At 45.2% G+C, this 27,719-nt stretch overlaps 1 protein-coding gene across 1 annotated transcript in view; it reads left to right on the top strand.

Moving 5' to 3' along the window:
* The window catches only part of LOC124719722 (U4/U6 small nuclear ribonucleoprotein Prp31-like), a 156,805-nt gene extending 135,664 nt beyond the window's left edge, over positions 1-21,141 (top strand). The window contains exon 5 of the mRNA XM_047244925.1: positions 20,926-21,141. Coding sequence (XP_047100881.1) covers positions 20,926-21,141 — 216 coding nt within the window. The remainder of the gene's footprint in view (positions 1-20,925) is intronic.
* The last annotated feature ends 6,578 nt before the right edge of the window (positions 21,142-27,719 follow it).

Here is a 27,719-nt window from a genome sequence, read left to right as displayed (position 1 = left end):
AATGAAAGATATTAATAGAGAACAAACAATGTATTTACCTTGATATCATCATATATAAATATAGCAGCTCATGACAAATTTCAAAACTCCGCCATCTCTCTCTCCACATCCACCACTGCTGGCGGCTCACCTCCAACTGCGCAACGCTACGCGCTGTTCACAGCCAGCTGCCTAACACTACAATGGCGAGTATTACAACAATGCAAAGCAGCCGCAGACTGCACACAGCACAGCCAGTGATTTTCATATTGAGCGCTACGTAACGTTGCCAATAAGAAAACATAAACAGCCTACTTACATAGAGAAAACATAAACAGCCTACTTACATAGAGAAAACATAAACAGCCTACTTACAACGTTTTGCCATTCGTGCACCCAGGCTCGTCGCTGAGTACACCATCGCAGGCGCTCCTGTCTGTGATGCAGCGTCAAGGGTAACCGCAGCCACGGTCTCCGAGCTAATAGTCCGTGCTGCTGCAAACGTCGTCGAACTGTTCGTGCCGATGGTTCTTGTCTTGCAAACGTCCCCATCTGTTGACTCAGGGATCGAGACGTGGCTGCACGATCCGTTACAGCCATGCGGATAAGATGCCTGTCATCTCGACTGTTAGTGATACGAGGCCGTTGTGATCCAGCACGGCGTTCCGTATCACTCTCCTGAACCCACCGATTCCATATTCTGCAAACAGTCATTGGATCTCGACCAACGCGAGCAGCAATGTCGCGACACGATAAACCGCAATCGTGATAGGCTACACTCCGACCCTTATCAAAGTCGGAAACGTGATGGTACGCATTTCTCCGCCTTACACGAGGCATCACAACAACGTTTCACCAAGTAACGCCGGTCAACTGCTGTTTGTGTATGAGAAATCGGTTGGAAACTTCCCTCGTGTCAACACGTTGTAGGTGTCGCCACCGGCGCTAACCTTGTGTGAATGCTCTAAAAAGCTAATTGTTTGCACATCACAGCATCTTCTTCCTGTCGGTTAAATTTCGCGTCTGTATCACGTCATCTTCAAAATGGTTCAAATGGCTCTGAGCACTATGGGACTCAACATCTTAGGTCATAAGTCCCCTAGAACTTAGAACTACTTAAACCTAAGTAACCTAATGACATCACACACACCCATGCCCGAGGCAGGATTCGAACCTGCGACCGTAGCAGTCCCGCGGTTCCGGACTGCAGCGCCAGAACCGCACGGCCACCGCGGCCGGCACGTCATCTTCGTGGTGTAGGAGTTTTAATGGCCAGTAGTGTACATTTTAAGGAAACATTTGGAAGGACATGCAGAAGAAAAATAAAAAATAAACCACAGAAGGAAATACATTTCAGTTTCCGCATCAGAGGGTAACATTGCATACCATATTTGCGTTCCAGATTAAAAACGTTGCTCAATGTGACGACCATTGGCAGCCATGACAGCCTTGAACCACACAAGATACAACGTTTCACAACTGTTTTCAGTACTTTTCGAGTGGTAGACCATGAAGTGTTAAACTGTTGTGATACAGCTCATTCGCTGCTTGAAGATCCCACATTTGGTCCAGTGTTCGCAGCCATGGCAAGAGTAACTTCTTCAACAATTTGAGGTGAAATTTCCCGTCGTCTTCCAGCAGCAATTCCCAAGTCACCTGTTAATTCGAACTTCCCAGCCACGTTCGTCAATCCCAGTGAGGAAAGAGGACCTCTCCATAATCCTTCGACGCGTCGATACTCCAGAACAGCAGCAACACCGTTACTGTTGTCTTGATGATACAGCGTTCTGAGTAAACTTCTGCTCACCTAGTGCAAAACCGTGTTTACCGTCTGCAACTGCAAATGCACACTGATGCTTGTGTTTCATTCCTATGTAGCCGTACCATTACCGGCGCCGAACAATGAGTCACGACAGTAGCACTACTAATATCGCAATTCCTGCAGCGCACGATCTCATCATCTTTCCAGTAATGTTGGATACCCATATGGTAAATAATCTGCCAGGAAGTTCCATATCACTGCACGCTCCGCTGTAGAGTGAATACACTCCTGGAAATTGAAATAATAACACCGTGAATTCATTGTCCCAGGAAGGGGAAACTTTATTGACACATTCCTGGGGTCAGATACATCACATGATCACACTGACAGAACCACAGGCACATAGACACAGGCAACAGAGCATGCACAATGTCGGCACTAGTATAGTGTATATCCACCTTTCGCAGCAATGCAGGCTGCTATTCTCCCATGGAGACGATCGTAGAGATGCTGGATGTAGTCCTGTGGAACGGCTTGCCATGCCATTTCCACCTGGCGCCTCAGTTGGACCAGCGTTCGTGCTGGACGTGCAGACCGCGTGAGACGACGCTTCATCCAGTCCCAAACATGCTCAATGGGGGACAGATCCGGAGATCTTGCTGGCCAGGGTAGTTGACTTACACCTTCTAGAGCACGTTGGGTGGCACGGGATACATGCGGACGTGCATTGTCCTGTTGGAACAGCAAGTTCCCTTGCCGGTCTAGGAATGGTAGAACGATGGGTTCGATGACGGTTTGGATGTACCGTGCACTATTCAGTGTCCCCTCGACGATCACCAGTGGTGTACGGCCAGTGTAGGAGATCGCTCCCCACACCATGATGCCGGGTGTTGGCCCTGTGTGCCTCGGTTGTATGCAGTCCTGATTGTGGCGCTCACCTGCACGGCGCCAAACACGCATACGACCATCATTGGCACCAAGGCAGAAGCGACTCTCATCGCTGAAGACGACACGTCTCCATTCGTCCCTCCATTCACGCCTGTCGCAACACCACTGGAGGCGGGCTGCACGATGTTGGAGCGTGAGCGGAAGACGGCCTAACGGTGTGCGGGACCGTAGCCCAGCTTCATGGAGACGGTTGCGAATGGTCCTCGCCGATACCCCAGGAGCAACAGTGTCCCTAATTTGCTGGGAAGTGGCGGTGCGGTCCCCTACGGCACTGCGTAGGATCCTACGGTCTTGGCGTGCATCCGTGCGTCGCTGCGGTCCGGTCCCAGGTCGACGGGCACGGGCACCTTCCGCCGACCACTGGCGACAACATCGATGTACTGTGGAGACCTCACGCCCCACGTGTTGAGCAATTCGGCGGTACGTCCATCCGGCCTCCCGCATGCCCACTATACGCCCTCGCTCAAAGTCCGTCAACTGCACATACGGTTCACGTCCACACTGTCGCGGCATGCTACCAGTGTTAAAGACTGCGATGGAGCTCCGTATGCCACGGCAAACTGGCTGACACTGACGGCGGCGGTGCACAAATGCTGCGCAGCTAGCGCCATTCGACGGCCAACACCGCGGTTCCTGGTGTGTCCGCTGTGCCGTGCGTGAGATCATTGCTTGTACAGCCCTCTCGCAGTGTCTGGAGCAAGTATGGTGGGTCTGACACACCGGTGTCAATGTGTTCTTTTTTCCATTTCCAGGAGTGTATTTTATTCTGCATAAGCAGACATTTAAATATAACCACCCTGTACATTTTCACTCCGCGAGCCACATTATGATGTGGGGCAACGGGTATTTCTCCCCTTTCCTGTTCCATTCAGTAATGGGATGCAAAGAATGTGGATTACAGAAGATATCCGTTGTATTTTATATAGGCTCACGAATTCGTCTTGCAAATGTGCTTATTCTGACATTTGCAATGAAAGAAGAAGCTATTATCAGAAATTTAATTACAAAGATGCGTCGAAGTATCTTGAAAACCAAGCTTGGATATACAGGGTGTCCCAAAATAATGTATACACTTCTTGAAACTGAACATCTCTTTAATTAAAGGAGACAGACATACAGTTTTTGCTGGTAATAATTCAGAAGGCAGTGAAAAGCATAACAACACTTTTTTTGTTTCAGCGTTGTAAACAATCATTGCATTATCATTGGATCAATGGAAATGAGTGCAAAAGTGTTACTGGAAAATGGAGAACGTAAGTGACGTATCACAACATTGGAGGCTTGAATTTGGAACACTAACGCCACCAAGCGTAACAATTACAAGAATCCAAGATAAGTTTCATGCCGAAGGAACAGTGCAGGATATGAAAAGGGGACGTAGCGGAAGAAAGAGACAATGAAAGTGTTGATCCAGTGATCCAGGCGTACACACAATACCCAAAGAAATCTGTGAGGCAATGGTCTTATGAGGTTGGCATCTCCGAAAGCAGTGTCCCTAGAATTTATCAGACTCAGAAATTTAAGCCTTACATTAGGAGATTTATCCATGCTCTTAATGGGGATGATCCTGACAGGTGAGGTGAATTCTGTGAGTGGTTCATTAACAGGTGTGAAGAACAGCAACATTTCCAATATTTAATTCTTTGGTAGCATGAAGCGATCTTTAAATTTAATGGAACAATTAACCAGCATGTGAGAAACCATATATAATCGAGGAAAACCATGCTAATCTACCAGGAGTATTAGTCTAGTGTGGCCTACTTTCCAGATGGTTAATTGGGCTGTACTTCTTTCAAAACACTGTGACAGGTGTCTATTACTTAGAAATTTTGCGTATGACAACTTCTTGTCTTAACGACGTTTCTGTAAGTTAAGATTATTACTTTCAACACACTGATGCGAGAGCACTTCTCAATCGCACATTCCCTGCCAGATGGGTACAACGAAGGGGGAGTGTGGACTTTTCTACTAGAACTCCTGATCTAACTCCTCTACTACCTGTGGGGTACTCTCAAGAAGAAGGACGACGGTTCAGTCCCGCGTCCGGCCATCCTGATTTAGGTTTTCCATGATTTCCCTAAATCGCTCCAGGCAAATGCCGGGAAGGTTCCTTTCAAAAGCGCACGGCCGACTTCCTTCCCCGTCCTTCCCTAATCCGATGAGACCGATGACCTCGCTGTCTGGTCTCCTTCCCCACACAACCCCCAACCCTACTCTCAAGAAGACCATTTACACTGCAAGACCACAAACACTACATGACCTTAAAGAGCAAATTAAACAAGTTTGTGATGCTATTCCATTAGGAACAATACAGTTGGCATGTCGCTCTGTCGTTGACAGTGCATTCCAGCTGAAGGATGTCATTTTCAACATTAACCACCTTTATTTGCGCCTTAAGCTACACCACGAACATCAGAAACATAGTACATCTCCTTTAGTTAAAGACATGTTCAGGTTCAAAGAATGTATACATTATATATATATATATATATATATATATATATATATATATATATATATATATGCACATTGGTCCATACAATACAGTGACTATGCATATTTGTGTACATGGTTAGATGCATGTATACATGGATGTATATATATAAAATACACACACACACACACACACACACACACACACATATATATATATATATATATATATATATATATATATATATATATATATAGGGTGGTCCATTGATCGTGACCGGTCCAAATATCTCACGAAATAAGCGTCAAACGAAAAAACTACAAAGAACGAAACTCATCTAACTTGAAGGGAGAAACCAGATGGCGATATGGTTGGCCCGCTGGATGGCGCTGCCATATGTCAAACGGATATCAACTGCGTATTTTAAAATAGGAACCCCCATTCTTTAATTACATATTCGTCTAGTACGTAAAGAAATATGAATGTTTTAGTTGGACCTCTTTTTTCACTTTGTGATAGATGACGCTGTAATAGTCACAAACGTATTAGTACCTGGTATCACGTAACATTCCGCCAGTGCGGACGGTATTTGCTTCGTGATACATTACCCGTGTTAAAATGGACCGTTTACCAATGGCGGAAAAGGCCGATATCGCGTTGATGTATGGCTATTGTGATCAAAATGCCCAATGGGCGTGTGCTATGTATGCTGCTCGGTATCCTGGACGACACCATCCAAGTGTCCGGACCGTTCGCCGGATAGTTATGTTATTTAAGGAAACAGAAAGCGTTCATCCACATGTGAAACGTCAACCACGACCTGTAACATATGATGATGCTGTTGCGACTAATCCGCACATCAGTAGCAGACAAACTGCGCGAGAATCGGGAATCTCAAAAATGTCGGTGTTGAAAATGCTACATCAACATCGATTGCTCCCATACCATATTTCTGTGCACCAGGAATTGCATGGCGATGACTTTGAACGTTGTGTACAGTTCTGCCACTGGGCACAAGAGAAATTACGGGACGATGACAGATTTTTTGCACGCGTTCTATTTAGCGACGAAGCGTCATTCACCAACAGCGGTAACGTATACCGGCATAGTATGCACTATTGGGCAACGTAAAACGCACGATGGCTGCGACAAGTGGAACATCAGTGACCTTGACGGGTTAATGTATGGTGCGGCATAATGGGAGGAAGGATAACTGGCCCGCATTTTATCGATGCCAATGTAAATGGTGCAATGTATGCTGATTTCCTACGTAATGCTCTACTGATGTTACTACAAGATGTTTCACTGCATGACAGAATGGCGATGTACTTCCAACATGATGGATGTCCGGCACATAGCTCGCATGCGGTTGAAGCGGTACTGAATATTTCATGACAGGTGGATTAGTCGTCGAAGCACCATACTATGGCCCGCACGTTCACCGGTTCTGACGTCCTCGGATTCCTTTCTGTGGGGAAAGTTGAAGGATATTTGGTATCGTGATCCACCGACAACACCTGACAACATGCGTCAGGGCATTGTCAATACATGTGCGAACATTGCGGAAGGCGAACTAATCGCTGTTGAGAGGAATGTCGTTACACGTATTGCCAAATGCATTGAGGTTGACGGGCATCATTTTGAGCATTTATTGCATTAATATTACTGTGGTATTTACAGGTAATCACGCTGTAACAGCAAGCGTTCTCAGAAATCATAATTTCACAAAGGTATATGTATAACATTGGAACAACCGAAATAAACGTTCTGTATTTTAATTTAAAAAACCTACCTGTTACCAACTGTTCGTCTAAAATTGTAAGCCATATGTTTGTGACTATTACAGTGCCATCTATCACAAAGCGAATAAAATGGTCCAACTAAAACATATTTCTTTACGTACTACACGAATATGTAATAAAAAATGGGGTTTCCTATTTTAAAAAAAACGCAGTTGATATCCGTTTGACCTATGGCAGCGCCATCTAGCGGGCCAACCATAGCGCCATCTGGTTTCCCGCTTCAAGCTAGACAAGTTTCGTTCTTCTAGTTTTTTCCTTTGACGCTTCTTTCGTGAAATATTTTGCCTGGTCACGATCAATGGACCACCCTGTATACACATCTCAAAAAATGTTTTGCATCACCCCAGTTCCCAGAAGTCCTGAAAATAGACATTGACTATTAATATTGTATCACAGACACAGGACCTTTGACCGTTCAGAGATGTCACTAAACCCACCCAAAGATGTAAACAACCATGCATGAGCAGCGCCTATTAGACGGAGGCGGTCCGACAGCTGATCAGTTCCACTAATTCCACAGGAAGGAGGTACACGGGTCGTGTTGTCTGTAGTTCAACCGTGCCTATACGGTCAATACAGCGGTTCGATCGCGTCCGCATTGTTACTTTGTGACAGGAAGGGCTCTCAGCAAAGGAAGCGTCCAGGCGTCTCGGAGTGAACCAAAGCGATGTTGTTCGGACATGGAGGAGATACTGAGAGACAGGAACTGTCGATGTCATGCCTCGCTCAGGTCGCCCAAGGGCTACTACTGCAGTGGATGACCGCTACCTACGGATTATAGCTCGGAGGAACCCTGACAGCAAGGCCGCCATGTTGAATGATGCTTTTGGTGCAGCCACAGGACGTCGTGTTACGACTCAAACTGTGCGCAGTAGGCTACACGATGCGCAACTTCACTCCCGACGTCCTTGGCGATGTCCTTCTTTGCAACCACGACACTATGCAGCGCGGTACAGATGGCCCCAACAACATGCCGAATGGACCGCTCAGGATTGGCATCACGTTCTCTTCACCGATGAGTGTCGCATATCCCCTCTTAGAGACAATCATCGGAGACGTGTTCAGAGGCAACCTGGTCAAGCTGAACGCCGTAGACACACTGGCCAGCGAGTGCAGCTAGGTGGAGGTTCGCTGCTGTTTTGGGGTGGAATTATGTGCGGCTGAGGTAAGCCACTGGTGATGAAGGAAGGCGCCGTAATGCCTGTACGATACGTGAATGCCATCCTCCAACCGATAGTGCAACCATATCGGCAGCATATTTGTGAGACATTCGTCTTGATGGGCGGCAGTTCGTGCCCCCATAGTGCATCTGGTGAATGACTTCTTTCAGGATAACGACATCGCTCGACTAGAGTGGCCAGTATGTTCTCAGGATATGAACCCTATCGAACATGGCTGTGATAGATTGAAAAGGGCCGTTTATGGACGACGTGGCCCACAAACCACTCTGAGGGATCTACGCCGAATCGCCGTCGAGAAGTGGGACAATATGGACCAACCAACAGTGCCTTGATATTGTGGATAGTATGGCACGACGAATACAGCCATGCATCAATGCAAGATGACGTGCTACTGGGTATTAGAGGTACCTGTGTGTGCAGTAATCTGGACCACCACCTCTGAAGGTCTCGCTTTATGGTGGTACGACATGCAATAGGTGGTTTTCATGAGCAATAAAATGGGCGGAAATGATGTTTATGTTGATCTATATCCCAATTTTCTGTACAGGTTCCGGAACTCTCGGAACTGAGGGGGATGCAAAACTTTTTTTATATATACACTCCTGGAAATTGAAATAAGAACACCGTAAATTCATTGTCCCAGGAAGGGGAAACTTTATTGACACATTCCTGGGGTCAGATACATCACATGATCACACTGACAGAACCACAGGCACATAGACACAGGCAACAGAGCATGCACAATGTCGGCACTAGTACAGTGTATATCCTCCTTTCAAAGCAATGCAGGCTGCTATTCTCCCATGGAGACGATCGTAGAGATGCTGGATGTAGTCCTGTGGAACGGCTTGCCATGCCATTTCCACCTGGCGCCTCAGTTGGACCAGCGTTCGTGCTGGACGTGCAGACCGCGTGAGACGACGCTTCATCCAGTCCCAAACATGCTCAATGGGGGACAGATCCGGAGATCTTGCTGGCCAGGGTAGTTGACTTACACCTTCTAGAGCACGTTGGGTGGCACGGGATACATGCGGACGTGCATTGTCCTGTTGGAACAGCAAGTTCCCTTGCCGGTCTAGGAATGGTAGAACGATGGGTTCGATGACGGTTTGGATGTACCGTGCACTATTCAGTGTCCCCTCGACGATCACCAGTGGTGTACGGCCAGTGTAGGAGATCGCTCCCCACACCATGATGCCGGGTGTTGGCCCTGTGTGCCTCGGTTGTATGCAGTCCTGATTGTGGCGCTCACCTGCACGGCGCCAAACACGCATACGACCATCATTGGCACCAAGGCAGAAGCGACTCTCATCGCTGAAGACGACACGTCTCCATTCGTCCCCCCATTCACGCCTGTCGCGACACCACTGGAGGCGGGCTGCACGATGTTGGGGCGTGAGCGGAAGACGGCCTAACGGTGTGCGGGACCGTAGCCCAGCTTCATGGAGACGGTTGCGAATGGTCCTCGCCGATACCCCAGGAGCAACAGTGTCCCTAATTTGCTGGGAAGTGGCGGTGCGGTCCCCTACGGCACTGCGTAGGACCCTACGGTCTTGGCGTGCATCCGTGCGTCGCTGCGGTCCGGTCCCAGGTCGACGGGCACGTGCACCTTCCGCCGACCACTGGCGACAACATCGATGTACTGTGGAGACCTCACGCCCCACGTGTTGAGCAATTCGGCGGTACGTCCACCCGGCCTCCCGCATGCCCACTATACGCCCTCGCTCAAAGTCCGTCAACTGCACATACGGTTCACGTCCACGCTGTCGCGGCATGCTACCAGTGTTAAAGACTGCGATGGAGCTCCATATGCCACGGCAAACTGGCTGACACTGACGGCGGCGGTGCACAAATGCTGCGCAGCTAGCGCCATTCGACGGCCAACACCGCGGTTCCTGGTGTGTCCGCTGTGCCGTGCGTGTGATCATTGCTTGTACAGCCCTCTCGCAGTGTCCGGAGCAAGTATGGTGGGTCTGACACACCGGTGTCAATGTGTTCTTTTTTCCATTTCCAGGAGTATATATATATATATATATATATATATATATATATATATATATATATATATATCTGTCGGTGTGTGTTAATGTGAATGAATGAACTGTGTGTAGTGTAATTGTAATGTGATCCATGAAATTGTATTTTAAACAGATAATTGTTAATTATTTGTGACACAGATTTTTTGACAGTCTCTTAAATTCTAAAAATACTCACACAGAGTTATTACACCCAACGCTTCGGTGACCTAAACAACTGATTATAATGATTTCCTTTTATTGGAGGTACGTTAACATGCAGATACGTTATTGCACACAAAAGCCACAACAACTTTTCAACATGATCTCTTTTGGTCTCAGGAATTGAAAAGTTAGGGTTCGTATGAATGTATATTTATTAGTAGCAAACTCGTTTGTTAATTCTAATTGGCCCAGTATGGCAAAATTTGCATCAGAAAATGAAAATAATGACGGAGACACCCTAATATTTCCATAAATGCACAATTTCAATCAGTTATCCCAGTAATACCCGGCCTATAAGAGCGGTAATTACTAAAACCGGTTGTACTGACTGTAATCAAAAGCACTCCGCATTCAGGCCACGAGTGGCCAACTGGAACCATCCGACCGCCATGTCATCCTCGGTGGAGGATGCGGATAGGAGGGGCATGGGGTCAGCACACCGCTCTCCCGGTCGTTATGATGGTATTCTTGACCCAAGTCGCTACTTTTCGGTCGAGTAGCTCCTCAATTGGCATCACGAGGCTGAGTGCACCCCGGAAAATGGCAACAGCGCATGGCGGCCTGGATGGTCACCCATGCAAGAGCTGACCACGCCCGACAGCGCTTAACTTCGGTGATCTCATGGAAACTGGTGTATGCGCTGCTGCAAGGCCGTTGTCGTACTGACTGTAATAGCAGACGACAATAGGGTAAGATGGTAACTGATAAGACTTCAAATAACTGCAGGAAAGGACACAATTCTCTTATAAATAAAAGAGGGCTTCAATAGTAACAAATAACATTTCGTATTCTGAAAACGATTAAGATAAATTAACAATTGTTTAATACAGAATGTAGGAAAAGTGCGTCTTGCTAGGTCAGCGGTACTGCTCGAAAATGTACAACGTCTTCTCTTTTATCGGACTAAAGAAAATTAACAGAGTATATGTCGTCTTCTATAATCATTGTCTACACAGATAATAAATCGTGCTTATTGTCTTTCTCCTTGTCACTCAATGGAATTCACATAAAAGTCAGTGTTTTTCACATTTTACAGAAAAAAATATTAAGTCCTTTTTTTCAAGTCTTGGATGTCCAGTTCGTCCCCGTACCAATATCCAGGATATTAGATCAATTACAACAGTTGTTAGCCGACATACCTCAGGAGAGGATACAGAGGCCCTTCGCAACCGAATCGGTGCGTGCATCCAGGCCAGAGGGGAGCAGCATCATACTGATAACTGGGCGCACATTTGAGTCCAATCGTAACCACTAAAATAACATCACATGCCCTCTCAACCTGTGATGTTTCATTTCGTTTCCTTCTTTGCTTCCATGGACTTCACTTTTTTGTCTGGCGTTGTTCGAAGCTATAAGATATCCGAATCAAGGCTGCCAGAAGTTTCCCCAACTAAAATACCCTGATATTTCCTTGATTTCTGGACAAGTTTTAGCATTTTTCCCTGACAAATATTGGGATCTCGAGGGTAAGTAAAGATATACATTGGGAAAAATTTAAGGAGTTCCTTAATTCTCCCCCATGTGAGCAAAAATCTTTAGTACTAACATCAACATCTTTTGTAATGAACTGTTTTTAGATGGAGAAAGCAAGGAAAATGTTATATGTGTTAAATTAAGACAACAGTTGTTATTTTATAAGGGGCGTCCAAAAAGAAACGACCCAGAGTCTGGAATGCGCAAACTGGTGACAGGAGGGTAATATCGTGGCGTGTGTAACGAGGTGTGGTTCCGACCAGACGTTGGAAGTTTACAGACCGTCGCTAGAGGACACACGTGCAAGTCACGTTGCTATACAGAGCCAGCAGCAGCATGCATCAATCGTCCAATGCTGCCAGTGCGCTACAAACAGTGGCACGGAGGCGTGAACAGAAGAGCAAAGGGGTGTTGTTCGTTTCCTGACAGCGGAAGGAGTAGGAGGACCAGACATCCATCGACGAATGTCACAAGTGTATTGTGAACACTGCATGTCCCTTGCAAGGGTCAAGGCGTGGAACAAGCGCTTCAGGGAAGGACGGGTGTCGTTAGCCGATGATGCACGGTCTGGAGTACCACACTGTATTACCAATGACATCGTCCAGCTGGTGGATGTACTCATTACCCAGGACCGCCGAGTGACAATGAAAGCCACAGCCGCCGTGGTCGGATTGAGTGTCGCAAGTGTCCACACCATCGTGAAGGATCGACTGCACATGTGGAAAGTGTGTGCCCAATAGGTGCCCCATAGTCTTCAACCACAACAGAAAGCATGTCGAATGGCCCACTGTCGTGCCCATCTGCAGCGCTATGCTTGGGAAGCGAATGCGTTCTTGGTACGACTGGTGGCTGGAGATGAGTCATTGTGTCATCACTTCGAACCAGAATCAAAACGACAACCTCTCCAGTGGAAGCCAAGACCATCCACACGAGAGCAGGAAAGGTTATGCTGACGTTCTTCTTTGACCAAGATGGCCCCCTTCTGATTCACTTCCTACCCGGCGTTACTCGCAAACCTTGACGACCCTTCGCCAAGCAATCAAATCAAAACAACCAGGTAATCTCACCTGTGCGGTTATTCTGCTCCACGACAATCCAAAGCGTCATAGGGCCGACACAGTCGCGGCACTCCAGCAGAAATTCAAATGGGAGGTTCTCGGCCACCCTCCATACAGTCTCTCCCTGTGATTACGCCATTTTTGGTCCCCTTAAAAAGGCTCTGAGGGGCAAACGATTCACTTCAGGTGCGGAACTGGTTAACATCGCAGCCCCGGGAATTTTATGAGATAGCCATACACCGCCTAGTGTCACAGTCGGACAAGTGTCTCAACAGCCAGGGTCAATACTTCTAACATACAAGTACTGGTTTCTGTAATTGTGCCTCAAGCTCGTTTCTTTTTGAGCGCACCTTACACACTACTGGCCATTAAAATTGCTACACCAAGAAGAAATGCAGATGATAAACGGGTATTCATTGGACAAATATATTATACTAGAACTGACATGCGATTACATTTTCACGCAGTTTAGGTGCATAGATCCCGAGAAATCAGTACCCAGAAGAACCACCTCTGGCCGTAATAACGGCCTTGATACGCCTGGGCATTGAGTCAAACAGAGCTTGGATGGCGTGACAGGTACAACTGTCCATGCAGCTTCAACACGATACCACAGTTCATCAAGAGTAGTGGCTGGCGAATTGTGACGAGCCAGTTGCTCGGCCACCATTGACCAGATTTTTTCAATTGGTGAGAGATCTGGAGAATGTGCTGGCCAGGGCAGCAGTCGAACATTTTCTGTATCCAGAAAGTCCCGTACAGGACCTGCAACATGCGGTCGTGCATTATCTTGCTGAAATGTAGGGTTTCGCAGGGATCGAATGAAGGGTAGAGCCACGGGTCGTAACACATCCGAAATGTAACGTCCACTGTTCAAAGTGCCGTCAATGCGAACAAGAGGTGACGGAGACGTGTAACCGATGGCACCCCATACCATCACGCCGGGTGATACGCCAGTATAGCGATGACGAATACTCGCTTCCAATGTGCGTTCACCACGATGTCAAACACGGATGCGACCATCGTGATGCTGTAAACAGAACCTGGATTCGTCCGAAAAAATGACGTTTTGCCATTCGTGCACCCAGGTTCGTCGTCGAGTACACCATCGCAGGCGCTCGTGTCTGTGATGCAGCATCAAGGGTAACCACAGCCATGGTCTACGAGCTGATAGTCCGTGCTGCTGCAAACGTCGTGGAACTGTTTGTGCAGATGGTTGTTGTCTTGCAAACGTCCCCATCTGTTGACTCAGGGATCGAGACGTGGCTGCACGATCCGTTACAGCCGTGCGGTTAAGATGCCTGTCATGTCGACTGCTAGTGATACGAGGCCGTTGGGATGCAGCATGGCGTTCCGTATTACCCTCCTGAACCCACCGATTCCATATTCTGCTAACAGTCACTGGATCTCGACCACTGCGAGCAGCAATGTCGCAATACGATAATCCGCAATCGCGATAGGCTACAATCCGACCTTTATCAAAGTCGGAAACGTGCCGGTACGCATTTCTCCTCCTTACACGAGGCATCACAACAACGTTTCACCAGGCAACGCCGGTCAACTGCTGTTTGCTTATGAGAAATCGGTTGGAAACTTTCCTCGTGTCAGCACGTTGTAGGTGTCGCCACCGGCGCCAACCTCGTGTGAATGCTTTGAAAAGCTAATTATTTGCATATCACAGCATCTTCTTCCTGTCGGTAAAATTTCGCGTCTGTAGCACGTCATCTTCGTGGTGCAGCAATTTTAATGGCCAGTAGTGTATTTCAATGAAACTAAACACATTTCTGACAAAAATACACATTTCCTTGGAGTCGTAAGACAGATTTAAAATACCTTCACTGATTTCAGGACTAACCTGAGAAAAAAGTAGGCCTCTTGGAAGAAGGGTATAAGGCAAGGAAAAGTTGTGTAAACCAACACTATAGGTGATCACCAATAAAATGTTGGTTCTACTATGTTCGTTATTGTTGGTTATTAGTCACTGTGTTATGGCTATTATTTTACAAGTATTGAGTGATTTTTCTTTTTACAAATATATGAGTACATAGCGTACAAACCGCCAGCGACTCACAATTTTCTTCGTCGTATCGTCCACGCTTGCTAATGTATAAAATATTTTCGAAGTGCGAAAATGTACTAGAATAACTAAAATACCTGTAAAACGCTGCACTGTAAAATATACTTGCGGTGAGACAATCGCAATTTCTGAATTCCATCGCCCATGGGCCTCTGGCCTGCCGAGGAGCACCTCAGTACTAGGTCCGTGGAAAAACCACGAAAATCCGCCGCATTATGCCAGACACAGACAGACCCGTCCTGTAGGCAGGTCGGTGAGACTAGATCCTATGGGCAGGGCTTGGCCATTAGTGGGAAACGATGGGCTTCAGATCGGCAGAACCAATCCGTTAGAGGTACCCACAGAAAAGACCTGCAGTTTTGGCTCATAGGGGAAGTCCAGTCGTGTAGCCAGCTATTCACGTGTCACAGACACCATGTTGATGAAATGAGACCGCTTTCACCATTCCATGCAACAGATAACTGGCGCAAATACTCTGAGAATCGGTACTAATGAGGATAAGTAGCAACACACCGTAAAGATGACCGCTGAGCCGCAGACAGGTGCGCAGAAAAGACCCTCTACATCTACATCTACATCCATATTCCGCAAGCCACGTATTGTTAGTGGAAAGAAAGATTGTCGGTATGCTTCTGTGTGGGCTCTAATATCTCTGATTTTATCCTCATGGTCTCTTCGCGAGATATACGTAGGAGGGAGCAATATACTGCTTGACTCCTCGGTGAAGGTATGTTCTCGAAACTTTGACAAAAGCCCGTACCGAGCTACGGAGCGTCTCTCCTGCAGAGTCTTCCACTGGAGTCTATCTATCATCTCCGTAACGCTTTCGCGATTACTAAATGATCCTGTAACGAAGCGCGCTGCTCTCCGTTGGATCTTCTCTATCTCTTCTATCAACCTTATCTGGTACGGATCCCACACTGTTGAGCAGTATTCAAGCAGCGGGCGAACAAGCGTGCTGTAACCTACTTCCTTTGTTTTCGGATTGCATTTCCTTAGGATTCTTCCAATGAATCTCAGCCTGGCATCTGCTTTACCGACGATCAACTTTATATGATCATTCCATTTTAAACTACTCCTAATGCGTACCCCAGATAATTTATGAAATTAACTGCTTCCAGTTGCTGACCTGCTATTTTGTAGCTAAATGATAAGGTATCTTTCTTTCTTTGTATCCGCAGCACATTACACTTGTCTATATTGAGATTCAATTGCCATTCCCTGCACCATGCGTCAATTCGCTGCAGATCCTCCTGCATTTCAGTACAATTTTCCATTGTTACAACCTCTCGAAAATACCACAGCATCATCCGCAAAAAGCCTCAGTGAAGTTCCGATGTCATCCACAAGGTCATTTATGTATATTGTGAATAGCAACGGTCCTACGACACTCCCCTACGGCACACCTGAAATCACTCTTACTTAGGAAGACTCCTCTCCATCGAGAATGACATGCTGCGTTCTGTTATCTAGCAACTCTTCAATCCAATCACACAATTGGTCTGATAGTCCATACGCTCTTACTTTGTTCACTAAACGACTGTGGGGAACTGTTTCGAACGCCTTGCGGAAGTCAAGAAACACGGCATCTACCTGGGAACCCGTGTCTACGGCCCTCTGAGTCTCGTGGACGAATAGCGCGAGCTGGGTTTCACACGAACGTCTTTTTCGAAACCCGTGCTGACTCCTACAGAGTAGATTTCTAGTCTCCAGAAAAGTTATTATACTCGAACATAATACGTGTCCCAAAAGTCTACAACTGATAGTCTCCCAACCAAATTTTCGGCCATAGCCTTTGTCACAAAACAAGAGCATACACCCATTCACACAGTCACTCAGGCACAACTCAAGCACACGTGACCGCCATCTTCGGCCACTGACTCAACAATATCTGAGCATCAGATCCAAACGAACCACTCCTGTTGCCTCCCTGGCTCTCGTCGGCAGCTGCTCGGCTAGCAGCAAGAAGTGGTGGCAGCAGTGACTGCAATCCGAGGGGAATGGTAGGAAGGGGAGAAGCAGTAGTAATGCCTTCTCTGCGCGATAGCAATGGAGATACTATCGAAGACAGTGCTGCCAAAGCAAAGTTACTAAACACAGCCTTCCGAAATGCCTTCACAAAAGAAGACGAAGTAAATATTCCAGAATTCGAATCAAGAATAGCTGCCAACATGAGTAACGTCGAAGTAAATACCCTCGGAGTAGTGAAGCAACTTAAACCACTTAATACAAGCAAGTCTTCTGGTCCAGACAGTATACCAATTAGGTTCCTTTCAGAGTACGCCGATGCATTAGCTCCATACTTAACAATCATATACAACCGTTCGCTCGACGAAAGATCCGTACCCAAAGACTGGAAAGTTGCACAGCTAACACCAATATTCAAGAAAGGTAGTAGGAGTAATCCACTAAATTGCAGATCTATATCATTAACGTCGATATGCAGCAGGATTTTGGAACATATATTGTGTTCGAACATCATGAATTACCTCGAAGAAAACGGTCTATTGACACACAGTCAACATGGGTTTAGAAAATATCGTTCCTGTGAAACACAAGTAGCTGTTTATTCATATGAAGTGTTGAGTGCTATTGACAAGGGATTTCAGATCGATTCCGTACTTCTGGATTTCCGGAAGGCTTTTGTCACTGTACCACACAAGCGGCTCGCAGTGAAATTGCGTGCTTGTGGCATATCGTCTCAGTTATGTGACTGGATTTGTGATTTCCTGTCAAGAGAGGTTACAATTCATAGTAATTGACGAAAAGTCAACGAGTAAAACAGAAGTGATTTCTTGCGTTCCCCAACGTAGTGTTATGGGACCTTTGCTGTTCCTTATCTCTATAAACGATTTGGGCGACAATCTGAGCAGCCGTCTTCGGTTGTTTGCAGATGATGCTGTCGTCTATCGACTGATAAAGTGATCAGAAGATCAAAACAAACTGCAAAACCGCATAGAAAAGATATCTGAATGGTGCGGAAATTGTCAGTTGACCCTAAATAACGAAAACTGTGAGGTCATCGACATGAGTGCTGAAAGGAATCCATTAAACTTCGGTTACACGATAAATCAGTCAAATCTAAAGGTTGTAAATTCAATTAAAAACCTGGGAACTAGAATTACAAACAACTTAAATTGGAAGGAACACACAGAAAATGTTGTGGGGAAGGCTAACCAAAGACCGCGTTTTATTGGTATTCTAACAATCCTACCACAACAAAGGTCAAAAATTAATTATGATTTGTAGTGTTGCTCACGCTGCTAAATATTGAATTTTCGGGCAACAACAAAGTTATATTATGTGGCAGGTGTCAGTAGAGCACAGTTAATAAAGTCATTTCATGAAATAATCGATAAACTACGCACTCATCTTTTCGTGTTTCCCACGCTGGTCTCGTTGTGAACTCATGGCTCAGTCGTCGAAAATCTAGGTAGTGATGATTCCAAGCTTGGATGCAAAGAGGCCTAGGTGTTATTCTGCGATATTCAGAAGTTTTATAGATGTGTTTCACAAACCATTCTTGAAGATTAAACCTTTTAAAGTTAGGACAATGGTGATGTAAAAAAGTAATCAGCACTCCGAATTTAAGTTACACTTCTTTTTTATTGCTTTTGTTACAATATCACGCAAGTCATTCCAAAACGTCACTACACAAAACATACTTGAAAATATCTTCCTCACTGTTAAAGTTCACATTTTATAAACTGACTACAATTTGCGCCTTTTCTACATGACGACCAAGTCTAATAAGAATTCACACAAGAATAATATCATTGCAATATAAACATATCCATGTATCAAAGTACTTCTACATTAATGAAATCTGCTTTACAGAAACACAGTAGAATAGTGCTGGTATCGAGAGGTTGAGGTGAGGTGCTGCAATGCTTACGTAATTCAAGTACCATTACAGTATGACACTTAGAACATGTAACATATCTCCTAAGGAGACTGTCTACACTACACGTGTCTGTCCTCTTTTACAATACTGCTGCGCGGTGTGGGATCCTTACCAGATAGGACTGACGGAGTACATCGGAAAAGTCCAAAGAAGGGCAGCAGGTTTTGTATTGTCGCGAAATAAGGGAGAGACGGCCACTGAAATGATACAGGATTTGCGGTGGCCATTAAAACAAAGGCGTTTTTCGTTTGACAGAATCGTCTCACAAAATTCCAATCACCAGCTTTCTCCTCTGAATGTGAAATTATTTTGTTGAAACCGACCTATATAGGCAGAAACGATCACCACGATAAAATAAGGGAAATTAGAGCTCGTACGGAAAGATATAGGTGTTCGTTCTTTACGCGCGCTATACGAGATTGGAATAATAGAGAACTGTCACGGTGGTTCGGTGAACCCTCTGCCAGGCACTTAAATGTTGTTTCCAGAGTATCCATGTAGATGTACTGACAGCCTTAGGAGAGCCAGTCCTGACAAAACTCTACCATCTGGTGAGCAAAATGTATGAGACAGGCGAAATACCCACAGACTTCAAGAAGAATATAATAATTCCAATTCCAAAGAAAGCAGGTGTCGACAGATGTGAAAATTACCGAACTATCAGTTTAATAAGTCACTGCTGCAAAATACTAACCCAAATTCTATACAGACGAATGGAAAAACAAGTAGAAGCTGACCTCGGAGAAGATCAGTTTGGATTCCGCAGAAATGTTGGAACACGTGAGGCAATACAGACCCTACGACTTATGTTAGAAAATAGATTAAGGAAAGGCAAACCTACATTTCTAGCATTTGTAGACTTAGAGAAAGCTTTTGACAATGTTGATTGGAATACTCTCTTTCAAATTCAAAAGGTGGCAAAGGTAAAATACAGGGAGCGAAAGGCTATTTACAATTTGTACAGAAACCAGATGGCAGTTATAAGAGTCGAGGGGCATGAAAGGGAAGCAGTGATTGGGAAGGGAGTGAGACAGGGTTGTAGCCTCTCCCCGATGTTGTTCAATCTGTATATAGAGCAAGCAGTAAAAGAAACAAAAGAAAAATTTGGAGTAGGTATTAAAATCCAAGGAGAAGAAATAAAAACTTTGAGGTTCGCCGATGACATTGTAATTCTGTCAGAGACAGCAAAGGATTTGGAAGATAAGTTGAACGGAATGGACATTGTCTTGAAAGGAGGATATAAGATGAACATCAACAAAAGCAAAATGAGGATAATGGAATGTAGTCGAATTAAGTCGGGTGATGCTGAGGGAATTGGATTAGGAAATGAGACACTTAAAGTAGTAAAGGGGTTTTGCTATTTGGGGAGAAAATTAACTGATGATGGTCGAAGTAGAGAGGATATAAAATGTAGACTGGCAATGGCAAGGAAAGCATTTCTGAAGAACAGAAATTTGTTAACATCGAGTATAGATTTAAGTGTCAGGAAGTCGTTTCTGAAAGTATTTGTATGGAGTGTAGCCATGTCTGGAAGTGAAACATGGATGATAAATAGTTTGGACAAGAAGAGAATAGAAGCTTTCGAAATGTGGTGCTACAGAAGAATGCTGAAGATTAGATGGGTAGATCACGTAACTAATGAGGAGGTATTGAAAAGAATATGGGAGGAGTTTGTGGCACAACTTGACTAGAAGAAGGGATCGGTTGGTAGGACGTGTTCTGAGGCATCAAGGGATCACCAATTTAGTACTGGAGGGAAGAGTGGAGGGTAAAAATCGTAGAGGGAGACCAAGAGTTGAATACACTAAGCAGATTCAGAAGGATGTAGGCTGCAGTAGGTACTGGGAGATGAAGAAGCTTGCACAGGATAGAGTAGCATGGAGAGCTGCATCAAACCAGTTGCAGGACTAAAGACCACAACAACAACAACAACAACAATTTCCCTGATTTCTCTGGCACTTTTGAAACTCCCTGATATCCCCTGACTTCCAGAACTTGTGGCAACCCTGTAAACACAGCAAATCTTTTGTTACCACCCAGTGTAATGAGGCCTTCTGTCGCACGCAGGTTCGCATCTCCAGAGCGCTGCAGCGCCGGCTGGCCGTGGAGCGGGAACGCTGCCTGGGCGCCGGCGACGTGCTGGCCACACCCACGCCGGGCACTGCGTCCAGTGTTGCCTTCTCGACGGTCGAGGGGCTCGAGATCGTGCACCCTGCGGCGGCCGCCGCAGAGGCCCTCCCAAGGGGCCGCGGCAGGTACTTCGCTGACGTCGGCGCCTGCTGAGGTGGCGGTACAGAACCCCACCTTCGACGCTCGTGAGGTCGCCAGTACCACCTGCCTCATGAGCGAATTCTGTCGGCATCTGCTGAGATTTTCATCACCACACCCACATTCGATGGACCCAGTCGCTGGCTGCAGAGGTTGCCGACCCAAACTGTTGTTGGCACTTGCTCAGATGCCCATTACAGCCCCAAACATTGACGACTGCCGATGTTCCAAATACAGTCCACAACTTCACAATCCTGCTGAGATATACAGCACCATATCGGAATGTGATGGGCCTTGCCACTGCCAGATGAGGTTCCCAGCAGTTTCCAGCCTTGATTCACATTGGTACCTGCTGAGGCCCACTACACAATATCCAACCTCAGCAGCTTCCGTTGGCTTCTGCTGAGGTCTCCAGGACAATCATCACCTTTGACAGCTCATGTCGACACTTGTTGAGATCTTCAATGCCACCTCCAATTTTGATGGTGTACATTGTCGTTTCAGCCTCTTACACAATTTTCGGTTTGGAGAGATATAAGCTATTCAGAAGCAGCAATACCGACATGTTTCAGTTGTATGAGGGTCATTTCGGAATTATTACCTCCCAGTTATTTTCCTGGAAACTATAACAGATACAGAAATCGCAATAACACACGTAGAACAAGGTTTCATCTACATACTAGCCAGCCGCTGTGGCCGAGCTGTCCTAAGCACTTCAGCCCAGAATGGCGCTGTTGCTATGGTCGAAGGTTCGAATCCTGCCTCGGGCAGGGATGTGTGTGATGCCCTTAGGTTAAGTCAGGTTTCAAAAATGGTTCAAATGGCTCTGGGCACTATGAGACTTAATTTCTGAGGTCATCAGTCCCCTAGAACTTAGAACTACTCAAACCTAACCTAAGGACATCACACACATCCACGTCCGAGGCAGGATTCGAACTTGCGACCGTAGCTGTCGCGCGGTTCCAGACTGTAGCGCCTAGAACCGCTTGGCTACTCTGGCCGGCTAAGTCAGGTTTAAGTAGTTCTAAGTCTAGGGGACTGATGACCTCAGGTGGTAAGTCCCATAGTGCTTAGAGCCATTTGAACCGTCATCTACATACTGTCATGTGACTCTTCAAGCTTTCCCGACAGATATGTTGTAAATAGTCTTCACAGACTTGCCGCCGGATCACGTTGTGCAAATTGCACAATATTTCCTCGGAGCAGCTGTCCAACATCGTCAGGTGGTTCACCTTGGTTGGTGGCTAGGTGCGACTGACGGTATCTGCACGTCGACGCCCCGTTTCTAGAACACGCGCGCGAAGAATGCGCAGGCGCATGCGCAAATGATTTTCAGATAGATGGCGCCATATTCTCCCCCTGCCATAACTCCCCCTGCCGAAAATCGCAGAGCCAGACATAACTCACCAAAGAATTTACTAGACCAATGTTATGACGGGTCCTTTATCCAAAAATCTTGATTTTCGTGTCGTGATTTACTGGCTGCCAGCGCAGGGTTCCAGGCTGTGCTCAGCTGAAATCCCACATCCCTGCTGATGAGATTATCGCATATGTATTGCTTCCTTAATGTTGCAATTCCTAAAAGATGATGCCGGGGATAAAACTTCCATCTTTTCATAAGTCATACGGCGTCCTGTATTCAGGCAGTGTTCTGCAATTGCTCACTTCTCCGGTTGGCGAAGGCGTGTGTGACGCTGATGTTCATCGCAGCGTTATTGTACTGTGCGGCGTGTCTGGCCTATATACGCTGCCCCACACTGACAAGGAATCTTCTACACACCACATATCCTCAGGCGAAGATCACCCTTAACCGGATCCAACAGGTTTCGCAGTTTTGCAGATGGCTGAAAAATACACTCAATGCCATATCTTCCGAAGACTCTTCCAATTGTTGACGACATGGCACCAAAATACGGCACAAAGGCCAAACTGGTTGGTGTCTTCGTATCTTCATTCTGCTCCATAGATTAAACTCGCCTGGGGCTGGATGCATTACATATCTGTCTCTCAGAATAAACGTTTTGTCACAACACTGTCTTCAAATGTTGTATTTCACTCGACAGGCTTTCAGGATCAGGTACCACATGTGCTCTGTGAACGAACGTACGTAATGCATTACCGCATTGTGCAGGATGATGGCAGCTTGTGGCCTGCAGATATAGATCTGTATGCGTTGGCTTTCGGTAGACGCTGTGTCCCGAGGTTCCATCTGCTTTGCCTCGTACCAAAACATCAAGATAAGGTGGAGTACATCTTTTTTCGCTTCTATTGTGAACTTTATATTCGGAGGGGGTGAATACAGATGCTAAAGAAACGTAGGTAGTGTATCAAGTCCATGTGGCCTTTCTCTGCCTCGTGATGACTGGGTGTTGTGTGCTGTCCTTAGGTTAGTTAGGTTTAAGTAGTTCTAAGTTCTAGGGGACTGATAACCATAGATGTTAAGTCCCGTAGTGCTCAGAGCCATTTGAACCATTTTTGAACCATGTGGCCACACGACAAATGTATCATCCACACACCGCAGAAAACATCGATCTGGGACTGCGTCATTAAGGAAGCAATACATATCCGTACTGCCTCGAACCCTGCATTGGCTGCCATTAAATCACGACCAGAAAATAAAGAGTTTTCGATAGCAGGCCCGTCATAACATTGGTCTAGTAAGGTCTTCGGTGAGTTACGTCTGGCCGCACTGTTAGTAAACGCAGCATACAGCGCACGCGAAAGAGAGCCGCTCTGCGATTTTCGGCAGGGTCGTTTGAATATGGCACCATCTATCTGCAAATCATTTGCGCATGCGCGATTTCCGCGCCGCGCGCGTGTTCTAGAAATGGGGCGTCTACGTGCGGGTACCCCAGTCGTACCCAGCCACCAGCAAGGTTGAACCACATGAAGATGTCGGACAGCTGCTCCGAGGAAATGTTGTGGAATTTGCCCAACGTGATCCGGCGGCAAGCCCGTGAAGACTATTTACTACGTACTGTCATATTTCCAGATAGTCACCACATTTGCTAAGTACTCTCGCCAGTTAGTAACACGATCCTGCATGCTGTATACACAAAAATCTTAACTAGTTGAGACTAACCTCTGTCTTACAGCTTTGACGGCAGCAGCTGAGTCTGGAAAATGTTGGCCACGTTTTCCATCTTTTATGGGCCTGAAGAGATGGAAGTTGGAGGTGCTGAGTCATGACTGTGCAGCGGAATTGGCAGATTTAGCATTGAGTTCCATGGTCACAAAACTGTTATGGGCCCTGGCGTTATGGTGTTGCAAGATGAACGTCGTCGTCTTCTTTGAACTAACTTTCGGTAAAGCTTTTTTGGGAGTATTTAGTAGTCTGATGTGAAATGGTATTCGAAGGAATGAAACAAAACTCGTGATTCTGTTGATTTTTTATTATAGAAAATGTGTCGATAAAATTTTGTTTCATAGTATCCTAACTCATTTGAGTCAAAGCCTCGTTATGTGATCAAAATCTACAGTTCAAAAGTACAAGTCAGTCTTTCATAGTGTGGGAAACTTGATACCTGTAGAACGGTATTTCCAGTAACTGCAGAACAAGAGAAGGAAAACGTAAACAATTTCTCTTGAGTTGTCAAGATACAACTAAAATGACTATTGTAAAGCCACCAATTATTATTATTATTATTATTATTATTATTATTATTACTGCAAAAGAAAATACACTTCTGAATTGATTCACAAGCCTTTACAGTAAATAGAAGTATGTAAAACTTGACTTTGGGCAAATGAAGAGTTTAACAGCGATCACATTATGATCCATTAATACTTTACTAATTATTCTTCATCATTATGTACAACACTGGATTACTGGTTTCAATACAAGACAAGACGCGCAGGGAAGTGTTATATCCCCTTCTAGTTTCTGATTTATATGAATGATTTACGAGACAATCTGAGCAGCTGCCTTACATTGTTTGCAGATGATACCATCATTTATCGTTTAGTAAAGTCATCAGAAGATCAGGACTAATTGTGAAATGTTTTAGACATCTGTTTGATGCAAAAAGTGGCAAATCATGAAAAGTGTGGGGTTATCCACATGACCACTAAAAGGAATTCGTTCAATTTCGGTTACACGATAAATCAGATACATTATGGTGAGATAGGAGAGAGAGTGTCACTGATATGGTAAGCGATCTGGATTGACAATAATTAAAACAAAGGCGTTTCTCGTTGAGGTAGGATCTTTATATGAAATTTCGATCTCCAACGTTCTCCTCCAGATGCAAAAGTATTTTGCTGTCTCCCACCTACATAGGGAGAAACGATAATTGTAATAAAATAAGAGTAACCAGAGCTCACACGGAAAAATTTAAGGATTCGTTTTTCCCGTACACTGTTGGAGAGTAGAAAGGTAGAGAAGTAGCTTAAAGGTGGTTCAATAAATGGTCTGCCAAGCCCTTTGGGTGTTAACATCAGAGTAGTCATTTAAATGTACATGTAGACAGATGTAGGTGATAATGTTTTATTGAAACCAGGATTCCGTTATTGTATTTAATGATCAAGATCGACCATAAAGAATGATTGTACAGAAATTTCTGAAGAGCTGGAAAAAGTGTATTATTTAATGTAATATTTGCACTGCTTCTCCAAGAAGTGACAGTCAGATCAATGAATAGGATCGTAAATATATGTACATATATACCATCCATTTCGTTTCTACAGTATATCGTGACAATTATTTGATAGTAAATACAATAGTGAACCTATGTTTTCCTCTGTATCTGCAGTCCAAGGTGAAACATCGCATCTGTCATGAACAATAGACAGTTTATACATGTATACTTGTGGTAAGACTGCTGTGTTGATATTGTTATCAGTTACCTGTCTTGTTACTAAAAAAAATAAGTTGTATCTTTGAAACCACTAAACAAATTATTCAACTTGCACTTAATATCGTAACTGGTGAATAGTAACCAGGTCAATTGTTTGTGATGTCTGTGGTCAGCACTTGTACATAACATACTAGTGATAAGAACAAAGAACTTACTATGTCTTATCGTACATAAATATATGAAAAGAACAAGTAATGGACTAATCTAGTCAGCCAAGAATCAATATTCGTAATAAAAGGTGAATTTATTTTTCACCACTGTGACAACACTGGTAAAATACCTTAGCAGTAAGATGGCCGAGTTGATAGCCTGTCAAGAACTGCACACAGATCAAGCATGGAAACAGGAATAAAGGGCACTGAACTGTCAAAAAAGAATTAAATAGAAACAGTGAATGATCCAAGCTCAAGATTTGCAACATCGAGCGAATCTGAATAGGCAGGGCGTCATTGTTGCGTAGTCAGGATGTTGGACTACAAATGGGGAGGTCTGTGTTCAAATCTCCCTCATGCCCCCATAGGTGTGTGTGTGTGCGTGTGTATTTTACATATATTTCAGAAAATTATGAACAGTCCACCTGGTCATTGACGTGTCTGTTTGCTGTTTTCAGATACGTGTCTGTGTCTTGGGGTAATGTCTGATTGCAACAGGGAGGTGTAAGGAAGCGACCTCCAGATGTATGTACCTCCTATTCACTGTACAGACGTACCACGTGTTATGACACTTGTGTTCCATTCTGGATGTTTTGACTCTTGAATCCCTTTGTTGTAATACAGGGTGATTCAAAAAGAATACCACAACTTTAAAAATGTGTATTTAATGAAAGAAACATAATATAACCTTCTGTTATACATCACTACAAAGAGTATTTAAAAAGGTTTTTTTCACTCAAAAACAAGTTCAGAGATGTTCAATATGGCCCCCTCCAGACACACGAGCAATATCAACCCGATACTCCAACTCGTTGCACAGTTTGGATAGCTGCTGTTATTTCTCGTTTCAAATCATCAATGGTGGCTGGGAGAGGTGGCCGAAACACCATATCCTTAACATACCCCCATAAGAAAAAATCGCAGGGGGTAAGATCAGGGCTTCTTGGAGGCCAGTGATGACGTGCTCTGTCACGGGCTGCCTGGCGGCCGATCCATCGCCTCGGGTAGTTGACGTTCAGGTAGTTACGGACAGATAAGTGCCAATGTGGTGGTGCTCCATCCTGCTGAAATATGAATTGTTGTGCTTCTTGTTCGAGCTGAGGGAACAGCCAATTCTCTAACATCTCCAGATACTGTAGTCCAGTTACAGTAGCACCTTCGAAGAAAAAGGGACCAAAAACTTTATTGGCTGAAATGGCACAGAAAACGTTCACCTTAGGCGAGTCACGTTCATATTGAGTTGTTTCCCGTGGATTCTCAGTGCCCCATATACAGACATTGTGACAGTTGACTTTCCCGTTAGTGTGGAAAGTTGCTTCATCACTAAACACAATCTTTGAAACGAAAGATTCATCTGTTTCCATTTGAGCAAGGATAAAATCACAGAAATCGATTCTTTTAATCTTATCAGCTGCAGACAGTGCACGAACCAATTTCAGACGATAAGGTTTCATAACTAATCTTTTTCGGAGGACTCTCCATACAGTTGATTGTGGAATTTGCAGCTCTCTGCTAGCTCTGCGAGTCGATTTTCCTGGGCTGCGAACAAATGCTTGCTGGATGCGTGCTACATTTTCATCACTCG

This window comes from Schistocerca piceifrons, chromosome 11 (genome assembly GCF_021461385.2).
Source record: "Schistocerca piceifrons isolate TAMUIC-IGC-003096 chromosome 11, iqSchPice1.1, whole genome shotgun sequence".
Lineage (NCBI taxonomy): Eukaryota > Metazoa > Arthropoda > Insecta > Orthoptera > Acrididae > Schistocerca > Schistocerca piceifrons.
Note: the sequence above shows the minus strand (reverse complement) of the source record. Positions and strands in the feature narration are given on the sequence as shown.